This window comes from Astyanax mexicanus, chromosome 18, assembly GCF_023375975.1.
Source record: "Astyanax mexicanus isolate ESR-SI-001 chromosome 18, AstMex3_surface, whole genome shotgun sequence".
Taxonomy (NCBI): Eukaryota; Metazoa; Chordata; class Actinopteri; order Characiformes; family Acestrorhamphidae; genus Astyanax; species Astyanax mexicanus.
Window position 1 is genome coordinate 32,084,929 of NC_064425.1, and position 19,004 is coordinate 32,103,932.

At 38.0% G+C, this 19,004-nt stretch overlaps 1 protein-coding gene across 1 annotated transcript; it reads left to right on the forward strand.

The window, feature by feature from the left end:
* Positions 1–6,194: 6,194 nt before the first annotated feature.
* LOC111192935 (sodium-dependent neutral amino acid transporter B(0)AT2-like) lies at positions 6,195–14,752 on the forward strand. Its single transcript, XM_049467341.1, has 12 exons — positions 6,195–7,857; positions 8,696–8,989; positions 9,348–9,505; positions 9,614–9,740; positions 9,942–10,123; positions 10,788–10,898; positions 11,086–11,327; positions 11,708–11,897; positions 12,168–12,360; positions 12,494–12,653; positions 12,954–13,116; positions 13,430–14,752. Exons 1-12 carry the CDS (start codon positions 7,848–7,850, stop codon positions 13,751–13,753), a joined length of 2,154 nt encoding a protein of 717 aa, XP_049323298.1. The 5' UTR covers positions 6,195–7,847; the 3' UTR covers positions 13,754–14,752.
* The last annotated feature ends 4,252 nt before the right edge of the window (positions 14,753–19,004 follow it).

The window sequence follows — 19,004 nt, forward strand, 5'->3', positions numbered from 1 at the left end:
TACTCACTTAAAAGTTCTTTCATTTTTCTGAAGGAGGATATTGTTTCTTCATGCTAATAAATAAAGAAAAAATGCATTATTTTTTATTTTCTTAACATAGGTACAGGGCGACTGACTCCTGTTCCTGGGGCTCTACCACGCTAAAGATTTCAGATTTAACACACCTGAGTCTAGAATGTTCACGTGATCGTGAAGGTCTTAACATTAACTTTTGTCAACTGTCAGCTATCCTGAAACCTATGAAGTTTGTAGGTAGGTAGCAAAACTAACTAAGTGTTAAATAACGTTTTTGAAATATAATTTAATGATTTATAACCCTAGCTGTGTGTCGCCTCTTAAGCTTGCTAAGCTTAGCAGCATTTCAAGGTGATATTATCCGAAGCGAAATTACCAAAAGTAGCATTACACATATTTCATGTTATTCAATTGTTAACTAGCTAGCGTACAAGGCCAGAACAGAAGTACTGTTTCGGTATTCGGTATTTAGCTGGTTTGCTGGTGTTAGCTTAAAAGCTTTTACAAAAAGCATTTAGGCTTGCTAGTTAACCAGTTTGGTAGTTAGCTAGCAAATTGGTCTTTACTAGCTAACCTAAATGCTTCTACAGATCTTTTGTTTAGACCCTGTACATTAGCTAGCTAGTCAGCTAGGTTAACTTACTGGTTGTGTGTCTCTACAAGTCACTAGCTTGTAGCTTAGCTAGCTTTTTATGTGAATAAAATGGTGCTGTGTCTGTGAGTTAATGCAAAAAAATCGTTATTTGTATTGTTTATTTCAGAGTTCAGTAATACCTTCGTGCACACTCTGCTACTTCCTTAAAAGTGTAGGTACATTATTAACCTAGCTAGCACAGTTTTATATAAACACACTCACTACTCACTACTACCAAATAGGCTTTAGTCAACATTTCTCTAATTTGTAAAAACATACAAGTTGTTTTATATGTGTATGCAGTATATTAGTATATACTAGAGACAAAAATGTTTTACTTGAAAAAGTTTAAAATTACATTACACACACACAGTAAAATAGTGGAGCTTTTCAGAGCAATGAACTTATTCATGTTTTATATTGGCAGAAAATGAAATAGGAAAATCATAAATGCATTTTATTATTGTCGGTAAATTAATATATGTTTTATTTTTGCTGCCCCTACTTTCGCCCAATTTTCCAAGTACTTATTCCAAGAATATGTGACGTTGAATTTAAAATGGTCAGGTCATACAAAAGGAAAAACATAACACTATTACATTTGCAAATATGATTGCAATAAACATGTAAATTGATTCCATTCGTTGATAGTTATATCTATAGAAACAAGCGTACAATTAAATATGTGTAGAGAAGGTATAACCTGCTTTTAGAGCCTACTCAGAAAATATAAATAAGCAAAGAAAAGAAAGGTGAATAATACAGTATGCAGAGAAAGACATGCAGGAATACAATCTGTAATTATACAATTACACAATGCTGATTGGTCATGCCTCCATATCATACATATTAAAAGGAGCCCTGGCTGGTATGTATCACTTATAAAAAGCTAACATGGTAGACATAATTAATGCAATTATGTACATTTATATAGGTTTACTTATATCACAACCAACGTATAAAATTGCTACTGTATCACTTTATTTGCTTCTAAGATATCACAGTGATTGTCCAATAAGATTTGAAGCCTTGAACACTATTAATAATTGAGACTCTTGTGCACTAATTTTACTATTATTGTTGGAATCTAGATGGTTTATCAACAGTGACCATATTTCTGTTTTATGTAATCAAAAGATTTTGGTGTAATTGATGAATCAGAAAGGAGCTGTGTGAAATGGTTTATTTATAGACATTTTGGAAAAGGGTTTTTTGCAAAGCTTTTTAAAATAGTGGTGATTTGGGCCACGGTTATAAATTTAATAGGGCTCTCAAATGAACATGTTAATTTCAGTAAATTTGGCATAAAAAAAATAACGTGTGTTGTGATTCACTTTAATATAATTAATGTCTCAGACATATAAAATATAGCCAGCAGCTTAATTCATATAACCAAGGCATTAATACACATGTAAAAGTACACATATACATATATAGACATATAAGCTTCAGCTTCTATTCAGTTACTCATTTGATCATTTAATCATTTATATTCATACATTTCATATGACTTACAAGTCAATTAGGTCTCAGGGGATTGGGGTAGTGTGAGTCTTGTGGTTTGGAGGAACCTCGCTTAAATAGCAGGCTGTAGTGGGAATGATGGAGTTCCGCAACAGATGTGAGATCTCAATGGGTTTAGTTTTATTTTCTTTACAAAAAACAAATAAATAAGAATAAAAAACAATAAGAATAAACAGTATACAGACATTTACACTTTTTGCTCAGGGTTCGCTGGAAGAAGTGGCTAGAGCTACCACTAGCTAGACAGAACAGTAAGACATACGCAGTCCATAGCAGAGTCCCTCAAGCTCATCAGCTCGGTAAGTTGAACAGATCAGCACAGAAATTCATCCAGCTCTCACGTCCCCTGAGCCAACCCCCAAATGTCCCATTTACCCCCTTATATAACCCTTTAGCCTCCCCAGACTAAACCAAAGGGATATACCACTGGGTAAACCCGACCTGAACAAAATACAACATATAAATGTAATTAACTATTTACATAACCGGTTATTTTGACACTACATCCCTAGGACAGAAAAAGGTAAGTATATAAATACAAGAGAATACAATATGTTAACATTTCTTTTCTTCTTCTTTTACAGGTCACCTGAAACCCTGCGTGCTGCCACTTCCTAAGGGACACAGGTAAGTATAAGAAGTATTTAAGAGTCTTTGTATGTTTATGATAAAAATGTCTGCTATGTATTGGTGATGGGTAGGAGTAGCCTACCTTATCACAGGGATTTTATGAACTGCACATCTACTCAGGGGACTTTTGGCTTGCTTCCTCTATTTACCATGAGGCCAAAACCTCAGCCATGAAATACTGCTGAGAAGCAAGTCAGACAGAGGTCGGTCAGGGAAGACATATTTACATATTTTCTAGACTTTAAGCTACAGCTCCAGCTACAACCAAAGGCATTACGCTTTGACAGCAATAAAATAATATCAGAGAAGAACAGAGGAGCTTTTAGGAAAAGGTTGCATGGTGCGAGAACTTCTAAGAAGCGGAGGGCTGACGAGACACATGTTAGGTGAAGCCGAGCGCTGATGGCGATCCAGATAAGATCTTATCAGTTTCGAAAAGCGCTAGAATTTTCCAAATTCAGTTTCGAAAACAACACATTTATGCAAGGTAGAATTATATTTGGAACTAGCAGATGTAAAGCGGGAAAGGTCACATAGTGACATCATAGCAACGAGGGTATGTTATTTAAAATCACCATAGTAACGAATGTACGTATGTCCAGATAGGACGAGGTCAGGAGAACTTTGGGCAGCGAATGGGTTTTGTTTTGCTTGTTTGTAACTTCTCCCCAGAATTCTGTAATAAATAATAACTTCACTGTTCACTCTGAGTCTTCGTCTTGTCTCGATTCCTTTGTATCAACAAACACGCAGAACAATGGAAGAGATTGGAAGAATGGAAGAGACACACTTTTTCTCATGTACGAGTAACTCAGTCAAGGCAATACCTGAACTCTAAAACTAAATGGCCAGTTTAAAATACACTGATAGCAAACGGTAATGCATGTGTTTAATTAATCAAACTTAATCACACAGCATTTGATTTTTTTCACTTGACATAAAAAAATATATGTTTTTATTGTCTCTTACAGCTCAGTGCATCTACCCACTTCACGCTGAATTTTGAAGTTAGATAAAAACTTCTCAATATTATGGTAAAAAAAAAAGAATTAGGAAGCTAAGACAAAATCTGTTCAGGGCAGAGGTACAGATGCAGTGAGCCTTGTGGGACAACAGTAACAAATCCTAACTAATAAGCCTTCTTGTTTCTTGTTTGTTCTATCCACTCTATATATGCCATAGAAGCACTTTGTACTAGTACAGTGCCATGCAAAGGTATTTGCCCCTTAAAGATTTTTTTGGGTCACACTTACTTTTTTCAGGTTATCAAACAATTTTTTCACATAGGACCAGGTTGGTTTGGTTCATTGCCATTAATAAATGAAATCATCCTTTAAAAGATGCCTTTTAAATCTAGGTTATCTATGTTTGATAATCTAAAAATAGCTGACAAAAATTAAGAAAAAAATATGTAAGGGGGAAATGCTTTTTCATAGCACTGTGTATAAAATTTACGTTCATAATTTGCTGTATTATTAACAGAAACTGGTATGTACAAAAGTGTACAGGATATTGTGTGATCCATACCTGCATTTTTAAACAGATTTTACCTTTTATCTGACCATTGTCTAAGGTCTGAACTCTTTTTATTATGTGCATATTTCATATCTTGAAACTATCGGGGAAAAGGACCTAAAGGCCACCGTGTGGAACATCCTGACAAGGCTGTTGGACAAGTGAATTGGAAGGGAATTAATTCAAAGCGATCCTTCAGGGATATGTATCTAAAGACTGTGTTTTTGTGTAAGTATAGTGAAAATCCTAAATACAGTATAATTTATCACAAAACATAATGTTGAATAAGAACTGATTTTCATATAACATAATTGTATTATTTACAGGTGCTGTAAGGAGGAATCGTCTTAATGAAAAAGCATCTGATGTAGATATTGAAAGGCACATAATTAGATAGTTTAATTTGTCTGGGGATAGAGCTGGTGGCAGAAAAAAACATGAAAAAAATCATAACGTGTAAATTGGTAACCCTATAATACAACCCTAGTTCTAACAATGAGGTTAGGATGATGTGTAAACATAAATAAAAACAGAATACAGTGATTTGCAAATCCTTTTCAACTCATATTCATAATCCACAAAACAAGATCTGTAATGTTCAAACCAGAGACTGTAAAAAAAAGATGGACGTTGTGTCTCAGTTCCCATTCATTCAGTAAAAATGAAGCCAAAATCTTCCGCCATGTTGGCGATCCTAAAACCCGAGTCTGCGCAGTAGAGTCCAGAGGAGAGAGAAAGACTGGGGTGAGACAGCCTACTACTACTATTTAAATAAACCCGCCCCTGAGGGCTGCCTGGAGGTCACAGGCTGCAGAGAGGAGCAGAGCTGACAGTCTCTTATTGGTCCCGCCCATAACCAGCCCTTTTACAATAACCACACCTTTTTTAAATAGAGCTGAATAACGTTTTAAAAAACAAATTCTGTGGGGATATAAAAATTTGACAATATAAGCAGAGGTTACACTAGCTGCTGCATTTAAATAATGGAGGTAGAATTACAGTATATTAGAATAAAACGTGATTGAAAGTTGTCTGTTTTGCCATTGAAACCTATGGGTATGGGTGGGGTTACACAGCTTTCTGAAACCGAACAGCAGGGGGGCGCCCGACCTGTGGTGGCTTCACTTTTGAGAGACGATGCTCTGTCCAGCTATGGTTCAAACATATAAACTTTATTGTTTTTTGTATATATTCTCATTTTGAATTTGATGTCTGCAGCACGTTCCAAAAAAGTTGGTACAGGTTTATGTTCAGCACTGTGTTACATCACCTTTCCTTTTAACAACACTCAATAAGCGTTTAGGAACTAAGGACACTAATAGTTGAAGTTTTGTAGGTGGAATTTTTTCACATTCATGCTTGATGTACAACTTCAGTTACTCAACAGTCCGGGCTCTTTGTTCTCGTATTTTAATCTTCATAATGCATGCATAATGTTGTTGCCCCTGTCTTAACTTTTTTGGAACATGTTACAGGCATCAAATTAAAAATGAGTGAATATTTGCAACAAAGAATAAAGATAGTTTAAACATTAAATGTCTTGTCTTTGTAGTGTATTAAATTGAATATGAGTTAAAAAGGCTTTGCAAATCATATTCTGTTTGTTTTCTTTTTTAAAGAAAACTTTATTTAAACCAATGATGAGTTTCTTATTAGTGTTTCCTATAATAATATATAATAATCATATAGATGTACTGATGTACAAAGTGGTTATTTACATTAATTTTAAGTACAAATAGCAGGAACAACATTGTAGGTTCCTGAACCTCCTAGTTCTTAGAAAACAAATTCACCAACAGTAAAAGACAAAGTACCTTCAGTTACAAGCAGTTTGCTTACTCTGGACTATTCAGCCCAGTGTTGGGACTGGACCAAGTTCGATGGCAGGATCTCAGCCAGCTTCAAGAACAGTCAGAAACCAGAGTAGGCCCAGTCCTGGTCCTACGTTCAAAAAGACACTGGGCCGAGTTTGCTGACCGAATCTCAGCCAGCTTCGAGGAGTCAGACACCGAAGAGGGCCCAGACCTGGTCCTACGTTCAAAAATACACTGAGCCGAGTTCGGTGACTCTCAGCCAACTTCGAGGAGTCAGACACCGAATAAGGCCCAACTCTGGGCCAGCACTCGGTGGCTATCTAGGCATGCACCAAACACACAAACACCTGCTGAGAAACAAAAGTATGAACACAACACAAGTGTTAGGCATGGATTTATAATGAAATTATAATCAAATAAAAAAGGGACTGCATCTCATATAAATATTTAATTCTTTTGGCATTGTTAGAAAATGCTGAAGAGTTAATTAATTAATTAGCACTTCAGAATGCACTGGTATTATCAAAAGTTACTCCCTCTCTCTTTCTTAAAAACTGGTGAAATTGTTATGGCATTATATCAAATAGATAATGTACTGCACAAGATCTACAGCAAGATGAGTGAATTTTCTTCTCATTTCTGGTCGTAATGTACCTGTAAATTAATGTAGGCGATTAAAAAGTGTCAGTCTCTCTGCTATTTCATCGTGCCATCAGCCTGCGCGCCTGTTTACCGTAATGTCGCGCGTATACGCGCATCAAAATTTGAAGCGCGGATGACTCGACTGCGAATCTGCGAAGTGCGGATAGCTTAATGACTCCAGGATACACTGCTTGGTGTCTGACACACTGTTTTACCATAGTTTTAATAAGATCTTGTGACAAAAAATGACTTAGCTTCAGCCTAAATGGAAAAAAGTCCTGCACTCATGAAATAAAGGTCTGTGGGATTTAAAACATTTAAAAAGTGTTCAGTGATTTAAACACTTGTGCTGTAAATGAGATAATAATTATTTAAACTAATTTATTTATTTAAGTTTGTAGAACACAATTCCAGAATAAAATATATAATCACTTCTTATGAACTGAAACTATAAAATAAGAAAAGATACATAAAATAAAATGAAATAAATATAAATAAATAATATAAAAGCCTTCCATTTCATCTAACTGACTATTATTCATTTTATTATTAATTGACTATTATTAATTTATTCATTTTTTTTTTAGAAATGTAATGTTTTCTTTGCAATGAGCAGGGGTTCAAACATCCACAACTAACACAATTAAAAGAATGACCCTATATGTGAGGATTGCTTACAGAAGCTGTGATTGGCTGGGCAGTTTTAGGGTGAGCTGAAAGCGAGCATTGTGATTGGCTCAGTTCATCAGTAATCAACATCCTATTAAACATAGCGCTCAGCTCTTCTATTTTCCCAATTACTGCTCCCTCTCTAAATTCCTGCTGCTCATCTCCTCTCCTCAATTCCTCCACAATCTGGAAGCAGCCATAGCACTTCTACCTGACGCACGTTGGTGACATAACGCGAAAAAACCACACGTGACTCTCAAGACCGATTCGAACTTCGTTGCCATGGTTGCACCAAGGCAGCGTCAGAACGTGTGACGTCATTCGAACAGGAGTATAAATATGATCACAACTCACTACAACATTTCAGAGGCTTCAGAACACTGAAGAGAGCAGAGCTGAGCGTAATGAATATTAGTAAGTACTGTACAAACACTGCATGAAGGCATTTTTAAATTTAATCTTCTTAAATTCTTGTCTAGGAAAACATAAACTAGCTAAAATCATCCTTCTCTAATGATCACTCAAACCAAATAAGGTAGCATTTGTTTTTGTCCAAAAATAACAACACTGAAAGGCCCTAAACACTGAATAATATTTCATCAGACTTAGTATTGCACAAAGTCTGAATCTGTTAATACAAAAAACACCAAGTAGAAAGAACTAAAAAATAAGAATTTCCTGAATAAAAACACAGAAAGGTTGCACACCCTCTAAAAAATCTAGCATGGTCAGCTCAAGCTGGTTAAGATGATTGACCAGCCTAGGTTTGGCCCAGTAGGGTATGTTTAAATTTGTTAGTGATAGTTAAGCTGGTCTAGCATTATTAACCTGACTAAACTAGATAACCAGTATGACCAAGCTAAACTGGTTAAATAACTGCAATATTACTAAGCTGGTCAAGAGCTGGTTAACTAGTTTTCATGCCAGTCTAAAGTATGTTTTCACCTAGATAACCAGCTTTTCGACCACTTTAACCATCAAAGACCATCTAAAAGCCGATACCAGCAAAAGCAGGCCTTGATCTTGATTTTTCAGCAGGGCAACAGCCAAAGTTGGAGGAGCTAAGAATGAGTCTATACGTCTGTAAATTAGAGCTCTGTTACCTGTCCTAATGGAGTATATAAAGTTTGATCTTATCTTATGTATGTTCAAAGGAACGAGGGATGAAAAACGACAAACAGATGAGTGAATTAGACCTTAGTTACGATGGTTCATGAAGTTTAACTTGTTTAATCTTTTTATTTCTAAACAGGTAAAACGATAATGTCTACAGACAGCCAAGACCTTGACAACAAAGTCACGGTGTCTAAAGAAGTCGGGCTCTCCATCGAGGACCCCTGTGCCGACTCTTTAAATGAGAGCTCCCTGGCCCTGAGTGCACCTGCAGAGGATGCGGCGCACCAGGCCGAGGAGGGCACAGTTACTGATGAGGACGAGAGACCCGCGTGGAGCAGCAAGTTTCTCTACATCCTCGCTCAGGTGGGCTTCTCCGTGGGACTCGGCAACGTGTGGAGGTTCCCCTACCTGTGTCAGAAAAACGGTGGAGGTAAGTCAAGCTTCTATACAGAGTATTTATATTAGTCTATTATCACATTTTGACACAATGTAAAGAACAACTGCCAGATACACATTATATATATATATAAGATAAAATATATACTTTGTGTATCCATTTTATACCTATTATATATATATATATATATATATATATATATATATATATATATATATATATATATATAATAGGTATAAAATGGAGACACAAAGTTTTTGCATAACAGTGCTGATAGAGTTAAGTTATAGAATACTGTTTTGATTAAAACAAAAGTCTTTTTAAGGGATTAGCACCAACAAGACAAATCTAGGTGTTTCTAACACTGATTCCCCCCCCACCCCCCCCATAGGAGCATTCCTGGTGCCCTACGTCATCCTACTACTTTTGATTGGCATCCCACTGTTCTTTCTGGAGCTTGCCGTGGGGCAGCTGATCCGTCGGGGCTGCATCGGGGTCTGGAACCACATCAGCCCTCGCCTGGGAGGCATTGGCTTTGCCAGCTTTGTGGTGAGTTTGGTGCAGAGCTCCGGTGTATTTGGCTGTATATTGTGCTGTTTTCAGTGCTCCTGACCTGGATTTCACATGATGTTTTTTATGTGTCCTCTGCAACTGCAGGCTGGCTTCTTTGCAGCCCTCTACTACAACGTGATCGTCGGCTGGAGTATCTTCTATTTCACCCAGTCTTTTCAGGAGCCCCTGCCTTGGAAAGACTGCCCTCTTATCACGAATGCAACCGGCTCATGTAAGATGATTTGCAAGATGTTGAGAGATATTAGTTTTAACATAGTTAATTTAAAAAGATTAAGTTACAATAGTACCTATTCAAACACATTAAATACATTAAGTGAAATACATAATCTCCATTCAATCTTAAGACCTAAAGCAGAGCTCAAACTCCATCCTGCTCACATTAGATCTAACACCAACTGTTCTTGTTATACAGACATCGTGCCGGAATGTGAAAAGAGCTCCGCTACCACCTACTACTGGTATCGTGAAGCTCTGGACATCTCCGATTCCATCTCGGAGAGTGGAGGACTGAACTGGAAGATGACCCTCTGTCTGCTGGGCGCATGGATAATAGTGTGTCTGTCAATGATGAAGGGCATTCAGACTTCAGGGAAGGTAAGTGTAAAAACAGTAGTGAATAAGTGTGATACCAGTAAAATATTTCTAATCTAGAAAATGATAAAAAATACTAAATAAAAAAACTGAGTGCTAAATGGTAGACCTGAAAAATTAAGAACGGCATTTCCAAAATTCAAGCCTTAACAGAAATTCTGTATGATGTTTTTGTTCTCTACAAACTTAACTCCCCTGTTTAATGGTTTAAAGTATTTGATCTTTCATTTCATTACTAAATGATATACCCCAGAATGAGCCTAAAGATATAAAAATATTTACATTATTAAATATTTTGTATCTTAAACTAAGAGGCTGAATGCAAAGGAAAGCGTCCTCTGTATAGATGTAGGTGACAAACTTCATGCTTATTTTAACTCTGATTGGTTATTAAGCCAATCAGATGGCACAAAGATCAGATTTAGTCATGCCTATTTTAAATCCATCAGAAACCACAGATACAAATAAAAAAAATATTTAGACTAAAATAATTGTTTTCTGTGCCAGTTCATAATAAATGTAAAAATAAATCAAATAAAATCACTACTTTGGATCATGAAAATTAGTAGACAGGGTTTTTTAATATAGTGAAAATGATAAAATTCCACATTCCTGGAGAACTTTTTAAAAACTGACGGTTAACAATATGTTCTTTGATTGTCTGCAGGTGGTTTACTTCAGCTCCCTGTTTCCGTATTTGGTGCTGTTCTGTTTCTTGGTGAGAGCCATGCTCCTGGAAGGCTCTGTGGATGGAATTGTCCACATGTTCACCCCAAAGGTAAGACCCTAAATACACAAGGACACCATGTCTGTGAATCAGTGAAAGATCCTCACTCTAATAACTAAATGTCTTACAAATAGCAAAATGTTTGCACCCCTGCTCCAATTACATGTATTTCTTAATTAAAAGGCACAGTTTAGGTTGTTGGCTCAGTCTGATAAGAGTGTTTGTGTGTTTTTTTCAGATTGAGATCATGCTGGATCCTACAGTGTGGAGAGATGCTGCTATTCAGATCTTCTTCGCTCTGGGCCTGGGCTGTGGTGGAGTCATCGCCTTCTCCAGTTACAACAAGAAGGATAACAACTGCCACTCCGACGCTGTGCTCGTCTCGTTCATCAACTTCTTCACGTCTATATTAGCTACGCTGGTGGTGTTTGCAGTGCTGGGCTTTAAAGCCAACATTGTGACCACCAAATGCGTCGAGCTGTAAGTCCCACCTTTTTACTGAAGCCAATACAGGGGAAGGTTGTTGTGTTTTGCATTTAGAAATTTAGGAAAGTGTATGAGAACCTATTGTATTTGACCAAAATGTAGAATTAGCAGCCACTGCACTTTTTATTAGGCTGTGGAAGTTGAGCAGCAAAAGTTGCTGATAAGGTTAAGGATACAGTCTTTTGTAAATATTATTGAAATTGAATAAATTAATAGTTTTACATATTAAAATGTCTAAAACACTCCTACAACTGTATATTCTTTCTTTAATGAAACATGCAGGTGTTCAGTGTTTTTAAATGATGGATTAAATCCATTGCCATGTAACTGGTCACAATAACAATAAAATGTTCTCTTGTTTTACTAAATTTTAGGAACACACAGAAGATAGTTGGTTATCTGGGTACCGAGATAAGTTACGATGTGATCCCGCCTCACATCGACTTCAGTAAAGTGAGCAGGGAAGATTACCAGCAGATAATTGGAGTAATTCGTGGTGTGAAGGAGAACGATTTCTCTCAGTTGGGACTGGACAGCTGTGATATTACAGAGGAGCTGAACCAGGTAAGCAGGAGTTAAATAGCCCTTTCTACATCAGACACAGTTATAGTAGTACCTTAACTTTACTTGAATCCTAGGAGAATGGGGTGGGGTGGTGATTACCAGCATCCAATTATATCCTCAAGACAATGCTTTAAAATCTAATGGAATGCCTTCACTGGACAGTAGAGACTTTTTGATTTTTTTTTTATTTGACCCAAATATTGTAGAAAATGTGTGCATTTATTTCTTTTGCATTATGTCTTTCTTTCTAACTTTGTCTCAATCTCTCAGGGTGTTCAGGGTACAGGGCTGGCCTTCATTGCTTTCACCGAGGCCATGACCCACTTCCCCGGCTCACCCTTCTGGTCAGTAATGTTCTTCCTCATGCTGACGAGTCTGGGCCTGGGCAGCATGTTCGGCAACATGGAGGGTATCATCACGCCCATTGTGGACACTTTTAAAATCCGCAAGGAGTATATCACAGGTCAGTCAAAAAGCTAAGCCAATTTACACATAATTTGCATTGTTTGGTGTAATATCTCATATTTGTGTAACTACAGTAAATCTAATCTATTGAACACTGTTATTCACATCATCTTAATCCGCTCTTCTTACAGTGGGCTGCTGTATCCTGTCGTTCTTCGTTGGCTTGATGTTCGTTCAGCGATCAGGAAACTACTTTGTCTCCATGATGGATGAATACTCTGCCTCACTGCCGCTCCTTCCCATCGTATTTCTGGAAAACGTGGCTGTGGCCTGGATCTACGGAACTGACAGGTATGTTACATATTTTTTTTACATATAGACAAAGTTGGATTCATTGGGTTTTTGTTGTGGTATGGTTGTTATTAATATTATTATTTCAGAAACTACAAGTAATTTTGTAGGTTAATTAATTTGTAAGTTGCATCTTTTTATTAAAGCCTAGGTCTTATATAAGTAGTATAACAACAGTTTAAATGCTGAAATGGACTTACTAAATTCCTTTCTTATTACAGCAAATCATGTCATGTAGTGATTTGTCTCTACTGTGCAGTGAGCGTAATCATGAAAACCTGACTGTCTGTTTTTTCTCAGATTTTACGAGGATTTAAAGGAGATGCTGGGCTTTAGACCGTTCCGTGTTTATTATTACATGTGGAAGTACATCACTCCTCTTCTGCTCCTGGCTATGCTGGTTGCCAGCCTTGTTCAGATGGGTCTGGCCCCTCCCACTTACACTGCCTGGATCCAAGAGCTGGTGAGTCCTGCCGCACTTCTAATGTTAACTTTAAAGTCTTAGATTAAGAGAATTATACCAATCTGTTGTACTAATAGCCTGTTTCCTATACACAAACACATGCTCTTAGCTCATTCAGTGCACTGTAAAGACAGATAATTTACTAAGTAGCAGTTAAGGCTTAACAAGTGCAATAAATCTGTTGTCTGTGCAAATGCCTCCTATATTCAACAGCCTTTAACAGGAAGGCATGATAACAACTAAAACCAACTCAGGATTGAGGTTGCTGGCATTTCCCAGAATAATCCTTTTTCTGTGTGTGTTTGTTTCTCAGGCTCAGGAGCAATCCCTCAGCTTCCCACCATGGGGTCTGGCAGTCTGCATCACGCTGATGGTAATCGCCATCCTGCCTTTGCCTGTGGTCTTTTGTCTGCGCCACTGCAACATCAAAAACAAGAACGCCATCATGAAAGAGAGCGCGAGACACACCAGGGAGGATGAAGAAGAGGGTAAAGCATCATCATCCATGACTTCCAGCAGCAGCAGCAGCTCCCGCAAGGAGAGCAGCTCTAGGCAGACTGACCATGAGACCAACAGCCACGACAGCGCCAATTACGTGGTGGTCGATATAACTGAAATGACCGAGTCAGTGGTGTGAGGAGTGAAAATATCACTCAGCAATTAACATAAATCATAGTTTATATATGGACCACAGTCTGCAAAAATATTTTAAAAATATGTTTTAGTTTAGCTTTGAACTGTATATAGTTTTAGGGGTGCTTCTTCAATTGGAGGAACTTTGTTTGGGCATAGTAGCATTTGATTTCTGTAAGGATTTTTTTAAAGATAACAATATGAGCTCTTGCAACAAATAACTATAGATCATTGCTCCCTTCTGGGAGAAACCAATTATTATGTGCTTTATTCATAATAAAAAAATACAACAATAAAGCATTATGAAAGAGTGTGCGACGAACCAGGGAGGAGGATGAAGAGGATGACGTCAGTCTGCTCCAGGTAAAGACTCCCAGTGAAGCTCTGTCACCCATGACTTCAATCAGCAGCTCCCGCAAGGAGAGCAGTTCTACACAAGACGACCCTGAGACCAATTACAGCCAGTGTGGGACTGTGTTGTGGTGTGGGGTGTGTGTAGTATGGGGAGTGGAGCGTGGTGTGGTGTGGGGTGTGTGTAGTATGGGGAGTGGAGCGTGGTGTGGTTTGGGGTGTGTGTATGTGGAGTGTGGTGTGGGTTCTATCAGGGGTTTGGTGTGTGCATGCAGGGCCAAATGGTTAATATATAATTATTAGTTGCAAGAGTTCATTTGTTATATTTTAAGAAAGGAAATACGTTTAGATTGTAGTTTTTGTTCTGTTATTTGTTTGTAATGTCCGGGTCGACCCGAGGGGGATGGGTTCCTCTTACTGAGTCTTGGTTCCTCCCAAGGTTTCTTCCTCTTAGTATGAGGGAGTTTTTCCTTGCCACTGTTGTCGCCACATTCTTGCCCCTGTTGGCATCACTGTGGTGCTGCTCGTAAGAGGCTTGGACCCGTTTCTCCAGTTGAAGAATCCACCCATACACAGCCTTAGACTTCAATAATCTTTAAAACAGTTAATTCATGTAATCTGATTGAAGCTAATAAAACTCTTAATGCAGACAGTTTGGAGTTTTTTTTTGGAAGATATTTAAAGGGTGGTGCTTTAAAGGACCAATATGTAACAAATTTTTAGTAATAAATGATAAAATAATCAGGATGTATCAAAAGATATTAAGGAAAGACGTTGAGTGAAAGCACTGGCAGCTCTTGTCAGCAGGGCTTCAGTAGTACGTTCCTATTTTAAGTGTTCACTCCGTCCCGGAGTTTGTGTAAGTTTTGTCCTCTGACTTCTCCTGCTGCTCAATCCCCAACACTAACTCCACCCCCCGAGGTTGCCAGCACTTAACACTATGCTACAGCGATCGGTGCTGCAGCAAAGGAGCTAGCAGGGCTGCTTCAGTTAAACCTCAGCTGCTACACAACTTAAAAAGCCTCATCATGTCTCAAAAAAGCTCAGTGACCAAAGAAGAAATATAACAAGAGTAAATATTGGCAGTGAGTTCGAATGGTGGAGACTTAGAGCTCAAAAAGACAACAAGACTGACCCAGAGATGCTTCTTTTCTCCTGAACAGGTAAGATAACTGGCTAGCTGATTCAGTCAGGTACTTTATCACCACCACTAGATGTGTTTACTAGGGATGAGCTGTCTCTCACCCTCCCTCCTTCGTGCAGAGCACAGCCTCGCCGACCACCGCGCTCCCTCGCACGGGGCTCAGCCTCGCCGACCGTGGTGCTCACTAGTGTAACATACAGTCAATATAACACTAAATACGGGTGATAGAGAGTTCAGAATTGCCGTATTTCTACTCTCGCTCGTACTCTTAAGTTCTCTGCTCTGCCTCTCTCCTACTAGTCTAAACTTTCTGTAGATTGTGTAGATTCAGCCTGCTGAATTTGGCAACCTGAGTAACCTTCGTGGCTGGGGAGGGGTGGGTGGGGCAGACTGCTGTAGCCATTTCACAAGCTCGCTCTCAGTTCCTACAGAATGTACCTTTAAAGACAGGAAGCAAATGTACCAATGCAACCTTTCTAGTGATCCAGACATCCTGAAGGACTGGTTGAAGTGTGTATTTTCTTTATCTAATTTAAGGGCATTATGTATGTCAAGTTTGTATTGCAGTTTTAGAGCTACTAAGTTGCTACAGTATCTGGTCCTTTGCACTATATCATTGTAGTGGAGGCATGGCCACACCGGCCAACAACAGTGTGTAGAACTTATGTTACTGGATTAACCTCCACAATTGACAAGTTATGGCTACATAAAGTTACAGATTGGAAACTAACTAGATTGTTTAGTCATAAACATAACCCCCCTCCCAAAAAAGGAAAATGCAATACAACCTTTCTTTGGTAACATTGATTTTTTTTTTCATGACATGCTTAGAATTTCCTCTTTTCTGCACTAAGATGAAAAGCAGATGAAAAACAAACATTTACGTTACTGTAATGTTTGTTTTAATTATTATATATTGGTATATTGCTGTTGTTCAGTCAGGATGAGAATTTTAACCTTGAATAAATAGCTCGAGCTCGAGTCCTGGGGACATTTCTCCACTGAAACTGCAGGGTCCCACTGACGTCCCCTGGTGTTCGTTTTAGATTTTTCAGCATCAACTTCATAACTGGAGCTTTGCTTCGTCCAAACAAGCAGCTGGTGGGAAAGTGCAGTGGGGACAGTGGGCACTGGTGAACTGAACGTCTTTAATCTTCTTTTCTTCTAGTTTTCCTTCCTTTTATTCTTCCTCTCCTGCTCCTGGATTTTCATCTCATTTTCTTTTCTTCTCATATCCTCCATCCCTTTTCTCTCCTCCTTGTCCATGTTTCCCTTTTCCTGTCCTCTTCCTTTCTTCTTTAATCTTTCATCTTCATCTCCATGTCCTCGCTTTTACTCTCATCTTCACTCTTTTATTTTGCACCTGCCTGCTTTCTTCTGTATTTTTTTTCTTCTCTTCCTCCTTTCTACTCATAACATAACATAACCTCTTTCTTGTTCTTCCTCTGTCAGTATATAGCGTCTGGCACTCCTCCCTGCTTGGTGGATTACTGCCACTTGCTGGACACATATAAGTAGCAGTGTATTTAGAAGATAGACAGCAATACTGAAAATAATAATGAATTAATTAATTTAATAAATAAATGAATGAAAAACAATTTAAAAGGGAGTGAGGGGGGACACTGTTCTGTATTAAATGTCCCTCCTTTACTCCTCCTACTGTAGTGACTTGTCCTACTTTCTTTTAGTAGTATGAGCCTGCCACCTTCTTGGAATTAAAAAAAAATTTTTTTTTGCCTTTTAGATTTCGTAAGCCCAACAGTGAACCAACACATGCTCAGTTGTCTCACGCTGATTGCAATTAACACAGTTACCCGCTAAGTGTTAATCTGTTCTGACCAGAGTGTGATTAAGCCCACAATGACCAAGACAAACTCTGTACTAGAGCTTAGATTCTCTGAAAAGAAAACGTAGACGTCTGTTTTTTAATGCTATTTTTATTTTTCATAAAGCTATGACGTGATAATCACAATATACCAAAGTAACAAATCAAAGTGTTTTTTTAAATAAAAGTTGCACAAGGTAGAATGTTATAATCATCCAGTTCTAGGGCGCACACGTGAGCTTCTTCACTTGCAGCGCTGTGTGTAGCTGTTCTCATAAAAACATTTTCTTAGTAATAGGTCTATGCTTCCTTAGTGTTGCAATGTTAATTAACATCATTCTGAACAGATTCTGCTCTTTCTAACAGCCCGAAAATGTTTTTAATAAGCCTAGTTTTAAAGTTCTACTTACTAAAAAAAATGTTGGGTTTATATCAGGCTCACGGCAGATTTTTTTTGGGCCCGATCTAAGCTCTACTCTGGACACTAAGACCTCTACCTGTCTGCTACAAACACTTGTTGTTCATTTCCCTCCACTCCTACATGAGCAGATACCCATAGAAAATCAACAGAGAGACTTAAATGCTGCAAGCTAAGGAGGATCAACATGATGTGATATTTTTGTTGTCAAAAAGAACAGCCAGAGGTCTCATGCACTGTTAAAGGCCATAGATTCTGCGCTGAACCTTAAAAGCCCTGCGTGTCTTAAATTGTAAACATTTTCACAGTTCATCACTGACAAAATCACAAATTTAATGTCTGCTTTTAAATGTCCCTCCTTTACTCCTCCTATTGTAGTGACTTGTCCTACTGTCTTTGAGTAGTATGAGCCTTTCACCTTCTTGGAATTAAAAGGATTTTTTCTTGCCTTTTAGATGCCATGGATTACGAATTTTTTAAGGAAGTCTTTTACACTATATGACCTGAGGATGTAGCCATTATTAATAGTGGCCTAAGCACAGCAACAATTCCCACCTATTTCAAACAGGCATTGGTCCATTCAATCAGCCTAGCTTGAAGCTAAGTCCAGTTTCTACCAACTCAGACAGCTATCCAAAGCTAAGCCTTTCTAATCTTTTGACTTTTAGATAGAAATTCATGCATTTATTTCACTCCATTGGCTACTTCACTCCATTGGCTCCCAGTTGTTTTTAGAATACAGTTTAAACTTTTTATTTTTAGTGTTTAAGTTTATGCATGGGTTAGCACCCAGTTATTTAGCTAAATTGCTTGTGTCTTATGTTCCGGCACAGTCCCAAAAATCTTCAGCCAAGCATTTGCCGTGGCTGCCCCGAAACTGTGGAATGAGCTGCTGCACCCACTTTGCTGCACCATGGAATATCATTAATATTCCATGGCTTTCATGTAATTAGTTTTGTTTCTTTTTAATTTGTTTTACTAAATCTTTAGTTTAACGTTTGTATTTGTGAAGCACTTTGGCCAACTAATGTTGTGTAAAATGTGCTTTATAAATAAACTGACATTGACATTGACACTGACGGATCTGTATAAACCTGTACATCATATCTATAATTAAAATGTAAGTTAGTCAAAACTTCAAGATCTTTAGTTACCAATCCCCTTTGTTTATGAAACTCACTGAGTAGGTGTAAATTAAAATTTGGCATTGGAAGAATCCATGCAGGAACTGGTGGTAATACTACTGTTTTTCTCAAAGTAAGCCTTGTTAAATCCATTTTTTAAGCCAAGCTATCCGCAATCCATCCAAAACTCCGTACCCGAGCATCACCGTATTCCCAACAAACTCTCAGAACACTTTTTGTAGGATGATCCTACAAAACATCCCTGCAACCCAACCCAGTATGACAAGAGTAGATGATGCCTTCCGACAAACACAGGAGGTTCTCCCATTTCTACTGAACTTGATGAATTTGGTGACGACCTGAATGTTCCACACAGCCCACCCTCAAAGCTTG

Bases quoted from the DNA above. Each gene is read 5' to 3' on its own strand.
- LOC111192935 (XM_049467341.1), top strand. The intron at 9,506-9,613 runs GTGAGTTTGGTG...CTGCAACTGCAG, and splicing joins TTGGCTTTGCCAGCTTTGTG to GCTGGCTTCTTTGCAGCCCT. The intron at 13,117-13,429 runs GTGAGTCCTGCC...TTTGTTTCTCAG, and splicing joins CTGCCTGGATCCAAGAGCTG to GCTCAGGAGCAATCCCTCAG.